A 24,851-nucleotide genomic window follows, 5' to 3' on the forward strand; every position below is an offset into this window, starting at 1 on the left:
CTGCTGCAGATCGGCGTCCCCAGCCAGGCTCAGGAACTCTGCAGCTTCTATTTCTGATCTGCAGTCAAGGATTTCACCTTTGCAAATGAGGTCTTAAGCATGCAGGTGTGGGTGCCGGCCGTTATGTACATAAATCCAGGATGCGGTTGAAGAGGCTTACCACCGGTACGTAGCGCTTTCTAGGCAGAGTGATGGACTGACTCTGTGTCAGGTTGTCACATGAGGGTGTTTGACCCCAGGGTGATTGTCTCAGGTACAGAGATGGTGATACAAAAGAGGGAGATTTTGAACTGAATTTAAACTTGCCCAGCAAAATTCGCCAATCTGAAGAGAAAATTTTCCTCGAATGGCGTTGTAAAAGATAGAGTATTTTCCCAGAAAGGGTGAGATCTGGTTATCTGGGAACACCCACAATGACATTTTTTGGAATATTATCATATGATTTCTAATATTTGCTGTTCAAGGTTTCAAGAGTCTCATACAAATCTTTATTTTCATTAAAAACAGCAAGCTTCTCGTAATAATTTTTGCGGAGGAAAGCTGACAAGAAGTTAACTGATAGCTATGAGAAATAATCTAGTTAAATAATGCTTTAATTATATTTGAATCATTCTGGTAAAACTCAACCTTTTTATATATGGGTCAACATTACTGCATGTTCTTAGGGTTTATTTTGTTTCCTCAGGCTGAGTTATTTTATTTCAGAATATCCAGGAAGGTTGTCATGCCTCACTACTTTTTGTTTCTGTTCAGTAATCATAGTTGAACAAACTTGATTGGATTGTATTGCTTGGATAATGTATGATATTTCTTTTTTGTGTTTCAGAGCCTCCATGTATAACAGAAGAAGTGCTTGTAAGTATGCTTTATAAGGCCTGATCATTCATTTTGTGATGCAACTGTAGAGAAAAACAAAGAAAAAAACAGGTTTTGGAAACTGTTGTCTGGTTTCTCATTTCTTTGCTCTGTGTAAGTATGGAGTACTGAGTAATTCGTACAATTTTGTCTGACAAAAAAATACTTAGTTCAAAAATAATTGTTCAGCCTGGAGAAGAGAAGGCTCTGGGGAGACTTTATGACAGCCTTCCAGTACTTACAGGAGGCCCATAAGAGAGATGGGGACAGACTTTCTAGCAGGGCCAGGAGAAGGGGCAATTGCTTTAGAATAAAAGAGGATAGATTTAGACTAGATTCAAGGAAGGATTTTTTTTTAATTTTTTTTTTTTATATGATGAGGGTAGTGAAATGCTGCAACAGCTTGCCCAGAGAGGTGGTAGGTGTCCCATCCCTTGAAACATTCAGAGTCAGGTTGGACAGGTCTCTGAGCAACCTGATCTAGCTGAAGATGTCCCTGCTTACTGCAGGGGGGTTGGACTAGATGACCTTTAAGGGTCCGTTCCAAGCCCAAACTATTCTATGATTCTATGACTCCATATGTAACTATGTACATGAGGACATCTCTCAACTGCATATTTACATTGCATTAAACCTTGATTCTGCAGACTCGTTAATATGCCTAGGCTTGTCTGACTCCAGGTGAACTTCACATAAGGACATGAAGCTATTGGAATTCTATACAGGATCAGGGGTTTATACTAACTTTGACCTTTGATATTTCAAAATGTCAGTTATTACATATTTTTTCAAGAGCATTTTAGTGGGTGCTGCAATGTGAAATGCAAACTTTTCAAGATGGTGCCACTTTTACCCACGTTCAGCTTCTCCTCTGATGTCTAATAATATTTATGTGTTTCTGTACTTTTTCATGATGGCAGTAATACAGGAAACTATGAAACACTGAAGACAGAAAATCATTCTGTTTGTTTCCATAAAATATGTAAGAAATGGTTGCATACCCTTCAAAAAATCATTTAAAAAAGCCTTTCAATGTTTAAAGAGTGACAGAAATCAGGCGCAGTAGATTCCTATTAGTACAAAAATTACATGAACGCAAAACTGCAGTTTTGGACCAATATTTAGCACACCTGGACCTCCAGTTGCAATTGTAAGGCAGCTTTTTCTAGTCATAATTTGGACTATGGAACAGGAAGGATGGCATAGGAAGGAATGAAACAAAATGCTTCTTGACACAAAAATCTAAGCTATAGTGTCGTATATGCAACTCTATAGCCTAAAATGTGCAAATAAGAAAGTGCAACTATGCTTTCAAATGAAAATAAAACTGACTACAAAAAAAACTTCCAAAAACCAGAAGAAAGTATATTGTGTACAGATGCAGTAAGATCAGTAAGTAGTACAGCTTGTATTAATAAGATCATAAAAATTTTATTGATTAATCAGCCACTGTGTTTACATTTCGTGCTGTTATATGGGACTACAGAGAATAATAGCCTTGCCAAATTAAAAACATGTTACCTGCATATTCTTAAAGAGCTTATACATCAGCCAGTAATAAATGGTTTTGAATAAGTCCTTTGAAACAATAAAACATTTAAGGAGGTGTTATTATATCTAGCTGTCTTCAGATTAATCCTTATCGGTGTCAAATCTAATTGTACATTACCCAAACCAAACATGAAGCAGACTGTCACTTGCTTCTAATGACTTTTTTTGTTAATTGTGTTAACACTTGCTGAATTGAGTTTTCTGGATCTGACTGATTGCCTAATGACATTATCAAAAGGAATTTCTGTTGACTTTAAATGCTTTGGGTTAGACAATTTGGTAAATTCTCCTATTTAACCATTGCCCTAACATCTCTGGGTCCATGGTTGTTCAGCCGGGAGAAGAGAAGGCTTCAGGTAGACCTTAGAATGGCCTTCCAGTACTTAAAGGGAGCCCATAGGAAAGATGGACACAGACTTTTTAGCAAGGCCTGTTGTGACAGGACAAGGAGTAATGGTTTTAACCTAAAGGAGGCTAGATTTAGACTGGATATAAGGAAGAATTTTTTTACCATGAGAATGGTGAAACACTGGAACAGGTTGCTCAGGGAGGCAGTGGAGGCCCCATTCAAAGTCAGGTTGGATGGGGCTCTGAGCAACCTGATCCAGGTAAAGATGTCCCTACTTCTGCAGGGGGGTTGGACTAGATGACCCATAAATGTCCCTTCCTAGCCAAAGCAGTCTATGGTTCTATGGTACTGCAATTGCGTTGGCCTGTGAGCCAAATAAATCACGACCTCTGTAATGCAGAAAACCTTGCTTTCAGTCTTGTCAGCTTTTTCCAGGAATGAGCATGAGCTAACTTGTCTGTCCTTTATCAGTCATAGCAGCAACCACAAGTGCTAAGGAATGAATGTTGGCAGACTAACGCTGGACAAACACCACCAGGTCTTGCTCTGACTTGTCAGGCATAGAGGGGCCTTCCTGAGTTCTTGTTAAAGTAGATTAGCTCAAGGTTTCTTCCTTACCTAAGTAAAAGCTGCCTCTAGTGAGGTTAGACATTGTTTGGATCAAGGTGCTGCCTGTCTATATGTGATGCCACATACATTGTGCATAACCTCTAACACTATTCCTCACCAGCACATTTCAGTGCTATGAACGTAAAAGAGACAAAAGATTTGTGTCAGAAGGCCTTCGCTGATATCAGCAAATGCATTTAATTTAGGTGCATTCTCCTTACGTAGCGAGGCAGAAATAATAGAATATTCAAGAAACTGAAGCTATTAAAAACTGTCCAGAAGTCTTCATTGTGCTGAAAACAGATTCCTGAAGACCAATGGAATAATGTTCTACTTTTACCTTCTGCTGAATTGCAAGGGGAGTGGTGGTACTTAGTGCAGTAGAAGTAACATTGGAATCTGTACTTACTGATGTGTCAATATAAAGAGATTAATTCCTATTCTACAATTTTTGAGTCTTTTTAACAGGATTTAGAATGCAGGGGTCAGAAAGGGTACAAAAACACCTGCAGGTGCGGCTGTTGCTTCTGATGAAGTCAACGGAAAGCCTCCCAGTTTTGTCACATTCCAAGTATGGCGTATACTGCTTACTTGGTGAGCCAAATCATAGATCAGTGAACTCCCTTTTATTCCCCAAACATCCCCCAGAACATCCCCAAGCAGCAATGTGGGAGCAGAAGCAGGCTCTGTTGAACTTTTATACTCCCTCCTTCCCAGATGGAGATAGAAAGGTGTAATGTGGGGAATTTCTAGACTGTTAGCTTATGCACATTTTTTCAAAAGTAAACATGATGATCTCCAACATTTAAAAGCTGTTGGGTTTATTAAGGCTTTATCTGTAAATTTCTTGGCGAAGGATTTACCTTCATGTGTGTTTTCTTGAATTGCCAAGGACATTGGGGATGTGCAATGGCTGGAATCTAACACTGTATTTTCAAAAGTGGGAAACAACATTTTGCTAAAGTTTACATGTCATAGCTCATGGAAAAAACATTGTTTGAGGTAACAGTGCATTTGAACCCTGTTAGCACAGATTACTACAAGCCTTGTTTTGTGGTTTTGTGTCTCTGCAGGAAGAATGCTTAGCCACAGATGACATGTTTGTGGACTACTTTAATGAATTTTTGGGTCTTCCAGTAAGTATTTCTTCCAGAAATTTCTTGCAAAATACAAGAAGCACCTTACTAAGATTAGTAGTAAGGCAATAGAGGGTTGGGTTTGTTGTTTTTTCATTTTGACACTGGGAAATGAAATAGCTTTTACAATGTGTCTGTATTTTAATGGCAGCAACTCTCACTGTTCAATGTTATTATTTATCAGGAAAAATAACACAATATCTGGACTTCTGGAGACAGATTTTTCTCTTGCAAATTTATGCATTTAAATCACAGTGAACCAAAATAATATGAATAGGAAATGAAAAAGAGATACAAATACTTATTTTAAAAGCATAAGGAGTTCACTCTTATTCCAGTATTATGACATGCTGACAAATCAAATGTTTGTCTTTCACATTCTTCTGGCCATACACTTGGTGATTTATAACACTTCACCTTAGGAACCAACTCTGTTTCTCTTCATGGCTGCGAAGATCTCAAAGTTGGTTCTCCCTTCCTCTTCCCCTCTCACCTGCAGCTAGAAGGGTGTAGTCTTATCATACATTCTCTGTCCTGACGCAGTTGCAGTTAAACCACCATACTCAGTGCCCTATATTTAACCAGTTGTGCTATATTTTGCTGCTTTTCCCCATCAGCTATGCAGCTTCCCAACACTCTCATGGGATTGACGTGTACTGTCCTGCTTCCTCGACACAGCATTCTCACCCAACTTCATCTTCGTAGTCCAGGCCCTAATTGACTCCATTTTCTCTATCCACACAGCTCACACCTATACTCTCCTACAAGGTGCACAGACCTCTCCACAGTATCACTCATGGCTGATTTACCCCAGAGCCACCTCACAGCCTGTCCCGTCCTAAAGCACTGCAGCCCAGCAGGAGGTTTTATGGGAACATATACCCATTTCTGCACGTGCTTGTTAGGAGTCAGCACTAGCATTAGGAAGGGGCAGAATATTTCTTGATGCTCCTTAGACATAAGACTATGGTGCGGCTGCTATTGAAATAAATTCAGTTATGATTCAGGCTTACTGAGCTGAACTAAACAGAGATGTGCTCTAAACCACATCTCAGATTTGTGTAAAAGTACACATAATGGGAGTTGCAGAAACAGGGATGGTAGAATGCACTCCCCATGCCATTTTTTAATCTTAAAATAGAATCTTGAGGTATTAATATCAGTGTGGGTTTTGTGCACAACAGTGATACTGACTTCTCTCAGAACCTCAACATTATGTGCTTTTACCACACTGCAAGATTCCTAAGAATAATTTTTACAAAGATAGGGAGACTCAGATGGAAGAAAATGTGTGGTAAGAGGGTTGGTTTTTTTTTCCTCCAGTCTCCACACAACACACCCATCACCCCACCCCTTGCATCTGCTTTAGGATATCTGCCTAAATCCAAGCATAACTACGTAGCTTTTAAACCCAGGCCTCCTTCCATGTGCTGCTTATTTGGAAACTATGCTTCAAGTTTTCCCCAAATCACAGAGGATGGAGCGGGTAAGAAGTTAGCCTGCTTAGTCTCTGGGTCTCCTTGGACATGCATGGATTCCAGGATGTCTGTTACAGGCCAAAATTCTCCACAGCCTCAGAGGGCTCCTCGGCCTGCAGTCCTGGTGCAGCTCAGCAGCTCTGAATCACAGCAATTGTCCAGGCACTCCGGACTGCTCTGGAAACCCACAGAAAAGAGTTCACAGACACTCTTGAGTAAACACTGTTTAATGCTAGTAATCTTGGTAATTTCTAAAATCACACTAGCTCTCTCTTATATATTTATATACATATGTTTGTGAAAACAGATACTCTGCTAGCTATTTTTATCTGTAATGTTCTTATAATTGGTTTTATTTTCTCTTTGATCTTTTCCTGAGGATTTACCCTCTTCAGGATTAAGTTCCATTCATGCCTTGAGTTCTGTGGTTTGAATACCTTATATTCCCAATTTCCCACTCTTTCTCAGAAGGCTTCTACTAAAACACCACATTGAAATTTCCATTGCTTTATTCTTGTTGTGCTTATATGTTGTTGCCTGGGAACAGTATTACCCAGGTGTGCTAGTAGTTAGGCAACAAGTTAAACTGAAAATATTGTGTGACTTGATACAAGAAATCAGGGGTAGCATATGCTTATTTTAAGAGACTGCCTCTGCGTTGATTTGTAGTGCAGCACGAGTGCATGGAAAATGGTGTCACTGGGGACTTGTTATAGCAGCAGCAGATATTTTTTTTGCTTTGATTTACAGTATATCCTTCAAGTATCCTGTTTTTATAATAATATTCAGTACAGTCTGACATCAATATCTAGGTACATCAAAGATCTACATGCTGTAATGAAAGACAGTTTGTAAGGAAAATATTTCTGAAAGATAAAATAATACAGAAACCCCCCCCGAGGGCACTTGTTGCCAGTAGTAAAGTGATTTCACGGTAGCAGAAACCAATTACATGACATACACATGAGTTACACCTTCCTTAGTAACTAATCTAAAATGAAAGATTTAAGAGAAACCTTGGCCTAAATACATTTCCATTTCTTGCCGGTCAGGCATTGCTAGAATTTGAATCTTCGATCCATGTATTTAAAACATCCAAGAATATTTTTAGCCAAGAATGAAAACTTAGAAATCAGAAATCACCATCCAGCTTAGTGTTGGAAGCCTCACTAGGAAAGTGTCAATTTGTTCCTCCTGTGCTCTATAAGCTGCCTGTTACTTGTTCCCATCCAGGTCCATCCTGGGGCCTTACCCTTCATTCTCAAGTTACCAGTGATCTTGATGAAGGCATACTTATTTTTCTGACTTCAAAGTGTTGCACTAGAGATGAAAGAGCTAACTAAATGCACCTCAGTTGAAGCATGTTCAGGAGATGGCACTCTTGGTGGCAGGTCCTTGACTGTGGGTTTCCCTTCCAGCAGAAAGATATCAAGTCACCACAGTTTTATCAACTTCAGAATTGAAGACTGATAATTTTGGAAATTGTTTTCAGTATAAAAACTCTCCACTCATTTAAAAAAAAAAAAAAAAAAAGAAAATGAAGTAATTGCTTCATCCTTTTTGTCACATAAACCACGTTTTCCTTTCCTTACTTAGGAATGTAGAGGTGTATTTATAGTGCCACATAGAAATAAAAGGCAAAAATTGCTTGATATTCTTTTCATGCCAATAGAACTATTTTGGTGAATCATCTTGGAAGACAGATATGGTCAAGTATGCAGCCAACAGCTTTAACTTAAAAGTGACTCTGCTAAGTAGTTTGGGATCCAAGAATTGACGTAGGTGATGATTCTGAAAACAATTAAAGCACAGGTAACAAAATTTGGGCCAACTGGTCTTTCTGAAAACAGAATGGTCCTGAAAACTTAGTGTTTTTAAGAGTAAAAGCAGGTCTGATCAATGAGTAGCAGTTGGCCGAAAAGGAAGAACACAAAGAGCAATCCATTCTACTGCACAATTCAGGCCCTTCTCTGTTTTAAAGATGGTTGTGAGTAATTTAGTGCATCAAGGCATCAATCCAAGGCATCAATCTGTGTCCCTTAGTTTCTTCTTGTCTTCTGCAGGTGTGTGGAAGGAGGCAGCAGGTGCCAATACAACCTCCCTTAAAGAGAGAGCCTTTTACATCAGTAAGGCCCTACATACACGTTATGTTGAGTTTTACCCAACTGAAACTTGTTTACTATCTTTGACATTCAAGCAAGCAAAAAAAGCTTTTCTAATTTTCTTATTATTAATAGCAGGTTTACTCAGAATGTTATTCTCTCCTCTCTTAATTAGACTGTGGTGTGTGATTATGACTTGTGTCTTGCCAACAGAAGGGAAATCCTGGACTCGTTAATGTCAATGGGAAATTTGCCATTGACCATGTGCAGTGTGAATTTTCTAGGCACTTCTAGAGCTGCTCAGATTTTCTTCTGATCTGGACTTTCACTGACATTTATTTATGATACACACATACTCATCTTAAGGAAGTTTTGGCAAAGCTCCTGGATGAGGTCTCTTATTCATTCCCACCCCTTCAGGGCCTTAACCTAAGAGGCGGCCAAGCAGTAGTCGTTCTGTTTCTCTTGGGATCAAACTACGTTACTTGGGGTGGGATGTGGTGAGCATATTTACACATTTGTTAAGTGTATCTGAAGTTAAGAATATCTGAAAAACGTTAAGGCAGAGAACAGTAAGATTTATATGTCTGATATCCTGGCAACATGGTGATGGATGCTGTTTTGGTTTCTGTTTTGGGAGGAGTGAGAGAAATTTGCCTTCCTTTCAGTAAGCTTATAACTACTTTCCAGGATTATGTATTCTATTTATTCTTCAGCTGAATCCATATTCAATATGCAGTTGACAGCTAAGAAATCTCTTTGCTGTAAAAAATGTACATACAATTGTTTATTTAAGAGTGTGGCTGTACCACAGTGTTGTTTGCTTGGAGATGTTTTCTGAAGATGAGATGACTACGCTGAGTTCCATTGCTCATACTGGGTTCAAGGGGGGAATTGCTTCTGAGTGAAAGTTTGCAAATTCTGCAGATTTCTTATTTGTTGGTGTTCTCAGCATCTTGTTGATCCCCCAAACTGCTAAATTGATAATGTATGAATCACAAGCTTCAAGGCTCCTGCCAAATCTGATTTGTTTTTTCTTAACATCTTGAGGTATAATTTGGCTCTGGAGTTTTCTCCTGTCTTCAAAGGATCAAAAATTGGCTTAAAGTGAAGAGAGAACGTTGGGAAGAATGCACTGATACTCTTAGTCTTTCATTAGTGTATTTTACTTGTCTATAAAGAGCCAAAGGAGTTGCCAAATGTGGGGTAGGAAACACATTTCTTAGTATATTAAATCGACATGGATAATCTTTCCCCCTTCCTTTATAATGTAGGCTATCACCAACTCCTTAACATAGGCATCTTCACTGAAGGGATTCCTTGTTATTGAGGTGACCTAGAATATTAGTGGTGCCATAAACCTCTCTCATTATTGTCCTGTGAAACATTGTAGGATTTTACGGCACTTGGTTTGTGTGGGAAAGGTTTTAAGCTCTCTACAGGGTATTAAGCAGGGGTTTTTTTTTTGAGGCTTGTAATGTGTGGGAATGGTTAGACTGTGTGTTTTGCTCCAAAGTTTTTCACATACTGAGAAGGAAATGGATTGACTGATCTGGGAAAATGTTTCCTACAAGAAAACAGGTTCATATTTTGTGTTCCCTTTTGATTTTTGTCATAACATTATCACATTTGTTTTTGTGGCAGGGATGGGTTAAGATGGTCAGGACTTACCTCTTCTTTTATTAAGCTTATAAAAACATCTGATTTATCATTCTAGTTTTCTGAATTAAGCAAGTGACATACACTTCCCCAGAAAGGCTTAAACTGGTTTAAAATGCTTTTATAAAAAAATTTGATGAGAAGCTTTATCTGGTAAAATATGTGATTTGTACAGAATCATAGATCACTCACACTGGAAGGGGCTTTGAGCAGCTCCAAAGCGGGGTCAATGCTTGAGTGTTGACTCCAGGTTGCTTCGCACATTCTTTAGTTGGTCTTGAAAATCTCCAACAACTGGTTCTATTGGCATTCTGGACAGTCTGTTCCAATGCTAACTGACCCACAATTACATATTTTTTTAATATACAGTTGAAAACTCTACTGTTTCAGTGTATGTCCATGGTCCCTTGTCCTCCACCAGGCACCTCTATGAAAAGCCTGGCTCTATTTTCTTAGTAACCTCATTGCAAGTACTCTAAGACTGCTGTTAGGTGCTCCCAGGGCCGTCTCTTCTTCAGGGTAAACAAGCCTACATCTTGGCCTAAAACACAGAAGTCTGGACCAGAATCACGTTTTTCAGTCAAGTATGTTATGTGTGAGGTCTTAATCTTCTTATCCCATGCGTGTATGTTCTTTTGTTCCATTAATTTATTTGTCTTATAAATGTTTTGTAGTTAGACTCCCAGAACAGCAATATGCTTTACATTTTAAAAATTGTCACTAGCATCTGTTTCACTACATTAAAGTTGCCTTCTACTTTCTGTTCAATTAATTTGAATGTATACTGAAAAACATAGATCTAGAATAAGTTACAAAGGATTAAGGAGATGTGTGTGATAAACTAACCTTGTTTTTGCTTAGTTTTCAAGCTGAATAACATGGAATCAAAGTAATCTGGTCACATCTAGTCACATAATACTATATTATGGAATTCATATTTTCCTTGCTTTTTTTTTTCAAAAGCGAGAGCATTTCAAATCCTGAGAGATTGAAGCACCTTGTTTCTTAGTGTACTTTCTTCTGTTTCTTTTTTTAAAAACAAGAAAAAATAAATAAGGGAGAATACATTTGAAAATTATTAAGGTTGCACAGTTAGTCACTTAAAAGCCCCAAATTAGGTTTGAAAGTATATCAAATGTATACATATCAAACTGGGAGATCGTCTGGATGAAGTATAGGAAAATCTACTACACATAAAAGCCTCTTTAAAATGCTGTTCAGTACATCTGTAGAAAAAGCACTAAAACCTGCAGAGTACCCTGGAGAAAATCAATGGCAAAAGAGGCACAAGGTGTCAGAGAACAAAAACCAAGCATGATTTCAACTGGTGACTAAACAGACTAATGCAGTTCAATGCATAGCTCTGAACAGTGATAGTCTGATGTCATAGGCACTAATCATAAACTTAAAGCTCTCACATGCTACGTGCTTTGCCAGGCTGAGTCTCCACAGTGAGACATTATGGGATAAGTAGCGAATGTTGTAACCACATGTTGCAGCCACAAGGTGGGGGTTCAAACAGAGGCAACAAAATACCTGACACCAACATGGTTACTTTGGACTTCTACAGGTGTGAAGAAGAATAAAATTGGTCTGTAATTTATTTCTATATTATATGTAGCATGTATTCAGCATATGCAGTGTGTAGATTACTTACATCTATGTGTGTATATATGTGATATATGAAAACATTCAAGGAAATGAAAAATACAGTGCTTGAAAAATAAAATAATCTTATTAAGTGCAGGCAAATGACAACTGTACAAATATCAGGTGAGATCCTGTCTGGAGTGTAATCAAAAAGAGTTTTGTTATTGGGTCTGGATATGGCCAGGATTTTATTCATTGCTTAAATATAACATATCTTCTTGTCCTCCAGCTCATTGTGGAGATGCTCATATGCTCTGATTGTATATAAACTTATATTAATTCATAACTGCCTTGGATATTTCCCCCTTATTTCTGTAAAATTCATCCCTATTTTAGCACTTCATTTTAAATAAGAGAATTTGAAAGACAGAAGTGTGTTGCTCTTTTAGCCAGAGAAATGCCTATTACTCAAAAGATGAAACATGGCTCTGTTTTAATGTGTACATATGCAGTGGATTTTCTTGTGTTGACAAAAGTTACAATTACATGGCTGGAGTTAAGTTTGGTCTACCTCATGTATTATTCAATATCTGACTGAACTAGTGGTGTATAATAAAACTTATTACAGGCTGTAGGTTTAGATAGGTGTTTGACCAACAAGTAATAATATGATGAAAAGACTTTCCTACATATAGAAATCTCCAGATTCATGCTTCTTAAATAAATCTGACATTTAAAATGTCAGATTTATTGCTAATCTTTTCATGCCTTGATTGTCTGTGGTAATGAATGGGAGAGTAACGCTGGTCCTATAGATAAGTAGTCCCCTGCAGACCAGTAACTAAAGTCACTGTGAATTATATGTTCTAGAAATCTGTGTACTGCATCTATTATTTGCATATGGAAAGGAATGATCTGTGATCTAGAATGAGATAAATTCCTGATAATTAAGCATGGCTGAGACAAAAAATAGGAATGCATCAGAAAGCTATACAGTGAAGATACTAAGGAGCAAGAATGCAGAAAAAATACTGTTCTGAGTCCTGAATGTAAACCACAGAAGACAAGAGTAAGAAGCCTCATAATAGCAGCTTGCATTCTGTAGGATACTTCTATATTATAACAAGTAACTTTCTTAAATTAAAGGGCTCCCTTATTGTAATTTAATAAACTTTCCAAACTTCTTTTGTAGACTTTTGTCCAGCCAGTTAAGTTTAACTCTGACTTCGGGGTTTTCGAAATTGTTAATGATGCCCCACAGCGCCTGGAAAGCCAACTGAAAAAAATTCTACATGATCAGAAACCTCCAAACCCCATTTATGATGTTCTAAGGAAAGCAAAGAATGATGGGCAGCTCTCCAAAATGTGCAGTGCTTCTCCTGCCTTCAATATTGATCCAAATTACAACACTATGGTAAGCATCTTATAGCCCCTGAGTTTATATTTAGATCTTACTGTAGAGATACTGGCAGTAGTTATTGTTGTGTTTGGCTTAGTAGCTTGGGAAAAATGTTAATTTATGTTAGGAAAACATAATGATGGGCCAAATTATGCCCTGAAATGCACATGTGTCTACCAGACAAGTGAATGGAATTACACATGTACATCCTGTAGCACAGAATTTTGAAGATTCTGTAGGGAAGGATTTAGTTGTGTGGTCTGAATACTTTATAATATTAAAAGAAAAAATATTATGACAACATTTACTTTACTAGTGATCCCTGGAATGTGCAAATTGACTGAAACTAATGCATCTCAGTCTTTCCTTATTAATTAATTTCCTTGTGTGGCTATGAGCTCATCTGTGGTCTGGCAACACATAAGTCTCTCTTCCATTAATTCCCAAGGGATTTACATGGTTAGCTTCAATTGAAATGGCCAGAGAAAATAATCTTTGGCAACTAGAAAGCTAAATTAATGGAAAGATAGGGTGGATTTCAGAAAAAAAATTTTGTTTCAGGCCTGCTCAGATGCTATCAATTTTGGTATTCTTACCTGTTTATTTTCAGGGCATTCTTCAGCACCAAATTAGGCAGATTAAAATTGGGAATTGAACCACCATATGCACCTGAGAGACTACAGACTGTATAATTAGTTGTGAGAGTTTACCTTTAAACAACAGCTTTGAAAGAGAAAAGTATATTTCACTGGGATACTTGGTTTATTCTTTTCTCACTGGCTTTGCATTGGTGTGACTGATGTGACTTCATTTCATTCAAGGCCAGTCTAAGATCTTGCTACATTTTTATAGGCGGCTGCTCTAAATTGTGTCATAGCTGGAAAGCTGAGAGAAAAACAGGGAGTTGTAACAGACTGCTGCTTTGCTCAGTACATGCTTAATGATTTTCAGAAAAGAAAACAGTGTTGAGAGAGGTCAAAAGGCAATGATATTTAACAAAATTATAGTAATGTGAGACCTTGATTAGCTGCATCTAAGTGTACAAATGCTACAACCAGGACAAGGTTCGGAGGCATTCCTATCATGTTAAAAGATTATTTTCACAAATACTTTGCTTGAGAGAAGAAAAACAGATGAGCTATTCTCTGTTTCTTATTTCATAGTAGTATCATAGTATAGTTAGGGTTGGAAGGGGCCTTAAAGATCATCTAGTTCCAACTCCCTTGCCATGTGCAGGGACATCACACTAGATCAGGCTGCCCAAGGCCCCATCTAACCTGGCCGTGAACACCTCCTGGGATGGGGCGGCCACAACTGCCCTGGTGTTCTAGTGTCTCACCACTCTCATGGTGAAGAAATTCTTTCTAATGTCCAGTCTAAATCCGCCCCTCTCCAGTTTATACCCATTCCCCCTGGTTCTATCCCCACAAGCCTTTACAAATAGCCCCTCTCCAGCTTTCCTGTAGGCCTCCCTTCAGGTACTGGAAGGTCACTATAAGATCTCCCTTCCTCTCCCCTCCACTCCCCTACTCTCCCCCATCTCCCCTCCCCTCTCCCCACCTCCTCTCCTCTCCTCTCCTCTCCTCTCCTCTCCTCTCCTCTCCTCTCCTCTCCTCTCCTCTCCTCTCCTCTCCTCTCCTCTCCTCTCCTCTCCTCTCCTCTCCTCTCCTCTCCTCTCCTCTCCTCTCCTCTCCTCTCCTCTCCTCTCCTCTCCTCTCCTCTCCTCTCCTCCCCGCCCCTCTCCTCCCCTCCCCTCCCCTCCCCTCCCCTCCCCTCCCCTCCCCTCCCCTCCCCTCCCCCTTTCATTTGCTTTCTGAGGCAACTCACATCATTGTGGTTGTGGATGGCTTTTCTTGACAAATTACAAGCTATCACCTTGTCTTCAATATTGCATCCTTCATGTAGTTTGGAGCAACAGGGCTCTTGTATCATTTAAGAATACATTATTTTCTCTGGGCCATTTTCCATAGATGGGAAGCATTATGTCCTTTCGAGGAACAATATGCCTTGGTACACTTACTTCCTTGTTTTGGGAGAAAGGATAATGTTTCTTCTTTTTTTTGACTCCTGCTTTACTGGACAGGCACCATAGATGTCTCATCCCGTTCAATGTGGCATCTCTAGGTGGCTTGCAAAACACCATGCCAAAAATTGTTATTGCAACTACACAAGGTGAAAGACATCAGCTTCATTTATTGTACCACACTATGACTGAACCAGATGAAATCATCCCAGAACAACTGCATTGAGTTGCTCAGTTCAAATCAAATAGAATTTGATATTTCGGGCATTGGGCAATGCTGCCTCCTTTGCTTTGACAGCTTTCTTCACACTGACTGAAGAGATTGAAAGTTGCTCTGAATGTTACATTGCTACAGAAAGTCACCTTGAGTGACTATTACTGGCACATTACTAATGAAAATGAGCTATGATAAAAGAATCCTAGTAGGTCTTTCAGGCTATGGCCTGAATTTAAACACAGCTTGATTAAGAAATGCATCCTGTGATATTTTTCTTTGTATTTTACTTCCCTCTCAGACGGTTACAACCTCACAGAGAAGCAAAACTTCTCTGCATATGTGCATCCACACTTGCAATCCATTGATATGGAGGTATTTTCTTATCAATAGTCAAGACCAACTTGGTATAAAATATATTAAGAAAAAAATTGTCAGATATGGGTAGAATTGATCACAACTATGGAAAGAAACTGGCTGGCATCCCACATGCTTTATTTCAGAGAAACCCCAGTTCAGCAAAGCACTTAAGTATGTGTTTAACTTTAATCAAGAGAAGTTAAACACATGCTTAAACTTAAACACGTGCTAAAAGCTTTGCTGGATTGGGTCCCAGCAAAGCCTAAGGCTGACTGTGTAAGGAAGCTAACCAAGGTAACAAACACCATCAGATTAAACGTAGCATCTTTCTCTGGGGAAGGGGAAAGAGCAGAGGTTCTTTTGTTCTGATAGTATATATAATTTTGCATACCAGCCATGTACAGATGTGGGAGTGTTACGAATCACTCAGATAAAAAAATGGGTTGGGAGTCAGCAAATACATAAATACTAAATGTGAAAAGAAAGAGATGATCTTCTGTGTTTCAAAAAAACTGTCATTTACCAAAAGGAGGCATATACTATGTGGTTGGGAGCAATTTGTCTCCATCTCCACAAATTACATTATATGAGCCACAGCCAACATAAGCTTTCCATATTTTGAAATATTTTCTTCTCACTAAATGAAACCACTCACTTTCTGAGTAATTCAAATTTTTTTTATTCCCCTACGCATATATATGAGGCAGATATAACCCTTGTCCCTAATGGAATATTAGCTCATGGAAAGAAAATTTAAAATTTAAAGTGTAATCTACATGAACTGATAATTTGATAGAGCAAATAGCATCCATCCTTGCCCACACTTCACCTGTTTTTGTGGTCAAGTGGAGTTACTGCATTCTTCCAAATCATCAGTCACACATTCACTAGAAGGAAAAAAGCAGCTCAGATAAATAAAACAGGTCATCCCCTAAGAGTGGAAAATGTATGCTCTGTTAAAAAATGTGCTATGTGTCATTTCTAAGGGCAACAGCTATGGCTCTCTGTGGCCAACAGTCAGAGAGTTTGCTCTCTGTGTAAGACCCTAGGCATAGTTTTTTATTTAGCTGGCTCTGTTTAGCTCACTGCTCAACACCTCCCTTTCACCCCTAAACCTGTCTCTGGAGGCACCTCCCTATCTGCTTTGATGAGACACTAAGACTTGGAATGCCTGAGCAGAAATGTATTAGGGGCCTGATTCATAACGCACTTAGGTTTCCACTGCAAGGGTTACTGTGTGCAACGCAGCTGTGCAATGCTCCAGCATAAAAGCAGAAAGCTTATAACTGATTAGCTTTTTATTGCTGTGGGTTTGTTTTTAATACTCACAACTCTCCCATTTTGGGAGAATAATTTTAATTTAAGGATTCCTCATTCTTCAAATTCTTTAGGAAAAATGCAGTAGCGGTTATTCATAAAATGAGATAAAGTCAGAAAAACCAGCAGTTTCCTATTGCAGGAAAATTGTAAGCATCTAATATGCATTTGGAATTGTACAGTAAATACACGATTCAAACACACATTTTTTTCTGAAGAAAAACCACTCACGTTTTGTTAAAAAAATTGTACTCTCATAGATGAGATCAGATTTAGAGTTTTTTAGCTGTTAACAGGAAAATAAATAATTTCAATTGTCCTTGCACAATTAAGGCTCAACTGGATAACAAAGGTGGTGATCACGGTATATTTGTGTTCCTGAGACAATACTTCTGTAGGTGGGGATGGAGAGGTTAAGTTACATGGCAAACAATACAAGAAATGAAGAATAATGCAAATCTTTGGTGTGTCTTTTTTCATAGTGTCTTGACCGAGAGCAAGCAATTCAGTGGATTAAGAAAGAAAGGCTTCCAGCATTTCTAGAAAGCGACTGTTACTTTGAGTACAGGTAGTGCAATCTTGTATGCTGTCTCTCAGTTTTAAATATGCACATTTTTCTTTTCTGAATAATTAATCCACCAGTACCCTTGATATGTTTTCTCACACCTCTCATTCTATTTAATTTTAGTATTTAAGTAATTTAGATGAAGTAAAATCAGTGACTTTTTTCCTTCATCAATCTATAATTTTCCTGAATTACATAGTGTATGACACCATTACAGAGAGAGAGACAGAGTGAGGTTTACTGTTTTCTGAATCAATCTTCCACTGAGATATCATGTAGCAATATATGTCTTTCCAATCAACATGAATGTCATTTAAGGGGGAGATATGAATCCATGAAATCTATTTGGAAAAAAAAAACAGCCACTCCTTTTTATTTCAATTATGAGCTTTGTATCTTTGGGCCCATTGTCAGACCTCCTTTTGCACAGCTCTCTGTGGCATGCCGTGCCATAGTTGGATGAATGTTACACAGTTACACACTTGCTGCATTTTTCCAGATGTCCTTTTAGCAGATGTTCAGGGGGTTTACTGTTCTTTTTGGAAGAATCTGCCTCTGTGTTCCTTGAGATTGTGTCTAGATGCTGATAATTGCAGTGTGTTTTAGGGATCCTAAAAGGAGAGGCAGCCTGGCAATATTGTTCACAAAATTCATGTTTCCTGATTGTAATGACAGACTAGTTACTGGAGTAGAGAATTCTATATGAACATTTTCAAAATACTTTTTACTTCCAATATCCAGAAGGCTGTACTTAAGGGGAAAACTGCAAAGAATAAGCAAGTAGTGAAAGAGAGTGTTCCATTTCACCTTTAGCAGCAGCCTGCTTTACAGGTATCTGGGCTTTGTGAAACACTAAAAATTTGATCTTATGCTATAAAAAGTATTTCACTGATCAAGCAGATTTATCTAAGAAAATTACATAAAACTAACTAAGCATGTGCCTAATTCCCATTGCTATCATTGTTTTCAGTTGCTTTCTTGAATCAGGATCAAGGGAAGTTGAAATGCTAAAAGGGAAACCCGTGTTTAAAGATGAAGACATCACAACATTAGAATGAAATCCTATTTGCCCTCAAATGGGCATTCAGCTCATGGTCATAGGCTCAGGCATAGGCTGTTTCATCCCTTCACATGCACCTTGGTTGGTTTTATACTGCTTTCTAACTTAATAAGTTCTGTCACAGTTCTTGAGCACAGAATACCCTTATTATTGCCACGTGGTTCTAAGATTGCCATTTTCTGAGCATCATGATGTTCACACTAACATAAGGCAGCTCTGAAATGCTATTCAGTACTATGAAGTCCTCATAGAGCAGCCAGCTGAACATGGTAGTGCCAGCTGCCTTGCTAGTATCCGAAAGTTCAATTAATATGATCGCTGCTGTGGAATTGCTGCTGGAAGATTGTATCGGGACTAGGAAATGCAGTGTCAGGTAGTGATACAGGGCTTCTGCAATCTGGGAGAACGGTTCCATTTTAGCAATCAAAATGTTCAAGGATTTTGTGGCAGGGTTGGGACTGCATAGATACACATAAGAACATCCTGACAGAAATCAACTTTACTGGTAAAGCTTGAAAGTGCAAAGTAAGCCACCAGCTCTAAAGCTGGTTTATATATGTGACAGTAGGTGAGGGGTGAAATAATAAAACAGATCATGAAGTTCCTTATAGCAATCTGTGGTCATGGTTTTTATTGCCTATTCTAGGGGAAAACAAATTTTTTTCCTGACTAAAAGCTAAAATTAACTATTTACTTTTCTCAATATTTAATTTCAGGCTAGCTAAATTGATATCACAGGTAGAATGGAGTAAGACTGGCATAAATTTCATTATAGACAGTGACTACTACCCCTGGATAAAGAAAAGAGAACCAAGTTCTCCCCTATCTGAGGAGGATGACACTTCATCGACTATGAAGAAGTTCTACATATCGCTTGGCCAGGTAAACTAAAAACATGTAATGTGTGTAACATCAATGACGTTTGAATGAATTGGGTTAAATTATTGTAACTGAGGTCACAATCTAATTGGACAACTGGTTCTCTGAAGACCCTTTCTTTTCAAAGCTCTTTGTACTATAGAAGAAGGTTGATGGGTTGTAATACTGCTTAAACCAAACAGGAAACTATCGTTATAGAAATCTATACAAATTGACTGCATAAAATGACTACAGATTGTAAGCCGTCTGTTTTCAGAAACATTGCAATAAATAAAGAAATTTGGATTATTCTATCACATTTCTTTTCATAGGCTACAGTTTCTCAGATAAAGGATTGGTTTACATTAGCAAAACAAAGTGAATCCATTAAAACTACAGATGCATTTATACGTCCTGTAGCTTCCAGTCAAATTCAAGATATTCAGTGTTTGCTGGGGCAGCATGAAGGAGATGATTCATTAAGCGAAAAGGATGGACTTCTGGGTGAGTAACAGCTCAGCCATAGTGTTTATAACAGAAACTAGTGTTTATAGTCTAGGTGGAAAGAAAAGGCATTTCAAGGAACTGCTGCTAACTCCGCATATTACCTTCTGAGTACTGCATGATATCTTAAGCTTCAGATGTGGATTTCTTTCTTTCCATAGGCACAACATTAAATTAAAAGTTGAGCTGGTAGCTAAGTAATTTTGTGATAGTTGAAGACCTTAGAGATCATCATCCCCAACTGTACTTGTCTACTATTAAATTTGGTCCCCAAGCACCTCATCTACCTGTCTTTTAAACACCTCCAGGGAGGGTAACTCAACCACCTCCCTGGGCAGCTGTTACAGTGCCCAATAACCCTTTCTCTGAAGATTTTTCCTAATGTCCAATCTGAACTTCCCCTGACACAGCTTGACACCATTCCCTCTTGTCCTATCACTTGGGAGAAGAGACCAACACCCACCTCTTTGCAACCTCCTTTTAGGTGTTTGTAGAGAGCAATAAGGTCTCCCCTCAGCCTCCTCTTCTCCAGGCTAAACAACCCCAGTTCCCTCAGCTGCTCCTCATAAGACTTGTTCTCCAACCCCTTCATCAGTTTTGTTGCTCTTCTCTGGACATGCTCCAGGACCTTGATGTCTTTCTTGTAGTGAGGGGCCCAAAACTGAACACAGTATTCAAGGTGCGGCCTAACCAGTGCCGAGTACAGGGGGAATCACTCCCCTGGACCTGCTGGCCATGCTGTTTCTGACACAAGCCAAGATGCTGTTGGCCTTCTTGGCCACCTGAGCACACTGCTGGCTCATGTTGAGTCAGCAGCAGACCAACACCCCCAGGTTTTTCTCTGCCAGGCAGCTTTCTAGCCACCCTTCCCCAAGCCTGTAGCGCTGCACAAGGTTATTGCATCCCAAGGGCAGGACTCTACATTTGACTTTGTTGAACCTCATCACATTGGCCTCAGCCCATCACTCCAGGAATACCCCAGAAGGACTCGATTTGCTAAAACCTGGTAGAACTAGAAAAGATATTTGAGTGAGTTAAAGCCGTAAATTTCCTTCTCAGCAGACCGGGATCACAAGGCATACTTAATAGCATGGGGATGATGACGAGTCAAGGAAAACGAATTAAGCAGAGATTTTGTAGACCCAAAAAACAGGGCTGGTCACTGTTCTGAACTTGTTAGTTAAGAAATATCTGTCAATGAAAAGGAGCTATTTCTGGGTGGCAGACTGGACTGCAGGATTGTTAAATGTTTCCAGAGCCCCTGACATAATAATTTGTTTTGTCATCCTTCTATGTATGTCAAGATTTTACCCAGCTGACAGAGGTCTGTTTGATGTTTCAGTCTTTTACAATAACCAGTGTAAGAATTATAACTTACTAGCTTCCTCATGCCTAAACAAAAATCAGTCCTGCTACATACTGTGACTTTGATCAAACTATGACCAAAAGCTCAGGAAGAAACCAGGCCTTGCAGGACAACAAGGTAGTTTAACAAGTGCTGAGGATCTGGGATGCTCAGCTGAGTAAACAAGACAATGAGCTCCTGAGGGAGTTGTTCCTGAACTCTACTGCTCAGCTGGAATTCAACAGTGAATGACTTTCTGAGTCAGGGGTCTGAGTTGCTAGCCAGAAAGCAAGTGTAAGCACCTCTGCTATTTCCTGCTCTGTAGTATGACATGGTCAGATTGTTCTGCAGCAGGACAATATAAATGAGGTGCTGAGGGGCATGGTTTAAGGAGTGTTAGGAATAGTTGGACTCAATGATCCAGTGGGTCCTTTCCAACCTAGTGATTCTGTGATTCTATAAATATGTTGCCTTTTTTAACTTGGAAATGTTGATATGCAAGAGAACAGTTCTGAGTCAAAAGAGTGTTCAATGATCTTTTCTGATTTAATGCAGGACTAGGCTCCCATTCTAAGGAATGCGACCAACGAGGTTTCTTCTCCCCTTCAAGGACAACATCAGCAAAAGCTGACATTATTAGGGAGAGATCCAGGGAGGCTGAGGAGGATTCTTGTGTGGCCATTGCTGAACCTCCTCCCCACACTCAGTTAAGAGTTTATCTAGACCCAAAATGGGAGAGTGCAGCAAAAGAAGAAAAAGAACAGGAAAGCACAACTTTTCAGACACAGGAAGAATTCACAGCAGCTTATACTCAATTTGTAATGAAGGAACCCATCCCAGAACCGACCCACCAGCCACCTGCTGACATGGAGAGCAATGTGGATTTCCACAAACAGCCTGAGGTGTTTATACATGAATTAGCAAATAATGAATTTGCCTGTGGTACTGCAGAGTCACTCTTTTCCCAAAGTTCTTCTCCATTTACTGTCTTACAGCCCAAGGGAGATGTAGGAGAACGAGATACTGAAGAAGTAAGCTTAAGATCGAGTTCTGAAAGTGATGGGGCAGAGAGTAGGGCTGCCTGGTGTATCAGTCACAGGACTTACGACACTGGCAACAGACATGAATTTGAAAGATTCAAGAAGTTCATTAAAGGAACGCTTGGGGAAAGGTACTGGTGGTTCTGGATGGATATTGAAAGACTAAAGGCTCTTAAGGACACTACAAGACAACAAAGGTACTTCCCATTATTTAATAGTTATTCCCATTTTTTAAATACTTGTAATCCAGCTAGATCAATGCAGATTGTGAGATTTCAGACTAAATCATAATGATTGAATAGAACAGACACAATTAAGGTAATTGTGAGCATCCTGACAAGATGCTGAAGTTGATAAAACTCTTTTTGCAGAGTCATGTTTGCAAAGCTTACATGAAGTAAAAATCACCATAGCATTAAGACTTTGTTAGAAAGCAATTTGGCAAACCAATGGCAACAGAAATTAAAGAAAAGAATAGAAGAATTTAAATTCATAAGCAGGGCATTCAGTATGACAAAGTGCTTTAGTGAGAGGCTGTGCTGGATTCAGATTGTTTATTCTAAGGCAATCGAATTGTCTGTTCTAAGGTGCTGTACATTTTATCTTATACACAACCTGTCTCTAATTTGCAGAAAAATTGTTTTGGCTTCTGCCACTTGCAGAGGCAAAATGTTGCATGGAAGCAGTTTATGCAGTAGAACGAACTGTACTTGGTTCATATAGCATCTGATACGTGCTTATATGACTATTTTTATTGACCCAAGGCAACTCAGTAAGATGAAAAAACTCTATCTGCTGAGCAGTGGAGACTATTTCCTCAGTTCAGAAGTGTTACTCAGACTTGGGCTACTGCATGGAGATCGGTGGAATACAGACCATTTAAGACGGATTCAGCCTGAAGTAGTGAAACCTCTGCTTCTTTACTGGTATGAAAAAAAAGAACATGAACTAAGATTCTATTGTTTAGCATATTTCCCTTTTCTTTGATGGGCCTATGAGGCTTATTTCATCTCACTTATCCCATTGCAATTATGGGAAGCAATGTCATTGTAAGTACTAGCAGATGTGGCCTCTGAATTTTTAGTTGAGTCTAAACTACAGTGCAATCTGCTGAGAAGCCAGGTAGATCTACCCTTATTATTTTACTGCCAGAGCATCTGAACTACTTTGTGTATAGCTACCTTGGATACCATTCAACCAAACTTTAGGCTGCAGGGTAGAGAAACTCCTCCAGGCATAGGAGATTAATTCTGTCCTAGCCTACTCCCCATACTGCCCTTCTCAAATTTCTGAGGATGCTCTGTTTATGCACCTATGTGGCATCTGACCGTGATACTTCAACGTTTGTCATACAAAATGCCTTTTACTTATTGACAACCTAAGTGAGGATACAAACTCTAACCTGTTTCCAAAACATAAAGTAAATTTTGGAATGTCTTCTCCCCAGAGATGGGGGGTATTAACAAATTTCAGGACTAAACATAAAATAAATACCTACAACTGTGAACTTTGCTGTAGAACCTCGTGAGAGTTATGGCCTACATCCTGTGACCTACAGTCTTTCCCTGTTCTTTGCTGTAGGATGGATGGGGCATATTCTACTGCAAACGCATACAAAGGCACCTATGTAAAGGTGCAGAATTTGCAACCTGAATTTATTTACGTACAGCTTAGTTTTAGATTTGGAAGAGCACAATGTCTGAACATATCTTCAATACTAACTGATTTTTATTTCTAGGTGCATATAGCCCTGTATCTTGCTATAGCAAACACTACCACGGGGGGGAAGAAGCCAACTAGCTCAGTATTTCATATTTTGGGAAAATTTTTCTTATTACCTTTTTTTTCCCCTAGGGGTCCGAGATTTTGTGTCACTCATTCAACAGCAATAGAAAGTGCCAGTGCAAAACTGAAGCACTGGCACACATGCCAAGAGAGACCAAGGATGGACATTGATCCCTTTCCACAAATGGTATCATTGCTACCATTAACACCTAAGTCTTGCACACCTGGGATACCACCTTCTCTTCCTCAGGTAGGTAGGATCACAATGTTGAAAAATAAAGCCTTGTCGCATCAAAAATAATAATAAATCTCCTTGAATTCAATGGGACAAGAATATGGTGCTTGGTTGGTTGGAAGTCAAGATTTAGCAAGATTATCTCTTGCAGAAGGTTGTGTATAAAAATGCAGAAAAATATTGCTATACTTAATGCAACAGATTGCTATAAATTGAGTCAGATTATCTTCTTAGTTACATCCTGGCTATTTCGTAAGACTTTTGGATAGGTACTTTAGCTTGAAATTCTCAGAACTGCAAGACTGAGAATCTAGCAGGGCAGATTCTGTCCTTCAACCAGCCTCATCTTAATCCAGAGTAATTCTTACAACTTCACCGCAGTCATTCTGAATCTACCCCTCATACGTTACATGCTCATTTTCTATCACCACAGCTGTATAATCCAGCTACACATGATTTTGCTTTCTACTAAGGGCCGTGGGCCACACAACACAGATCTGACCTTTTCACAGCATGTAGCTTGCACATGGACAGTTCAGTTTTGACGCTATTTTTCTTTAAAAGCTTGAATTTGAGAGGTGACTGCAATAAAAGCTGCAGGTTTTCAACAACACAGTGGTAAGCCTCAGGACAGAAGGTGCTTGGAGAATGTGAATCGAGACTGTGGTTCAGGTGTTGAGAACTGGATGGGCTATGCCATAGATCTGTTCACACATACCTCTGTTACTTTGATTTGGATAGTTTTAGACTACAATTATATTTTTTAAAAAGCTAATTAATTGAGATAATGGAGGAAAAACACTGGGACAGATTTCCT

At 39.0% G+C, this 24,851-nt stretch overlaps 1 protein-coding gene across 10 annotated transcripts in view; it reads left to right on the top strand.

Annotated features, from left to right (window-relative positions):
* RGS22 (regulator of G protein signaling 22) overlaps positions 1-24,851 on the top strand; it is a 72,956-nt gene continuing 48,105 nt past the window's right edge. For 9 of the 10 annotated variants that reach the window (XR_008448775.1, XR_008448776.1, XR_008448777.1 and 6 more), the window contains exons 1-10: positions 1-165; positions 827-855; positions 4,438-4,500; positions 12,522-12,743; positions 17,125-17,210; positions 18,984-19,149; positions 19,458-19,629; positions 21,530-22,211; positions 22,779-22,940; positions 23,869-24,049. Coding sequence is in view for 7 of the 10 variants with exons in the window: in XM_054059979.1 (XP_053915954.1) it covers positions 141-165; positions 827-855; positions 4,438-4,500; positions 12,522-12,743; positions 17,125-17,210; positions 18,984-19,149; positions 19,458-19,629; positions 21,530-22,211; positions 22,779-22,940; positions 23,869-24,049 (1,788 nt within the window). In the remaining 3 variants the exon portion in view is untranslated. The remainder of the gene's footprint in view (positions 166-826; positions 856-4,437; positions 4,501-12,521; positions 12,744-17,124; positions 17,211-18,983; positions 19,150-19,457; positions 19,630-21,529; positions 22,212-22,778; positions 22,941-23,868; positions 24,050-24,851) is intronic. The other variant, XM_054059981.1, reaches the window with a different exon arrangement.

The sequence above is a fragment of the Cuculus canorus genome, chromosome 2 (genome assembly GCF_017976375.1).
Source record: "Cuculus canorus isolate bCucCan1 chromosome 2, bCucCan1.pri, whole genome shotgun sequence".
Classification (NCBI taxonomy): domain Eukaryota; kingdom Metazoa; phylum Chordata; class Aves; order Cuculiformes; family Cuculidae; genus Cuculus; species Cuculus canorus.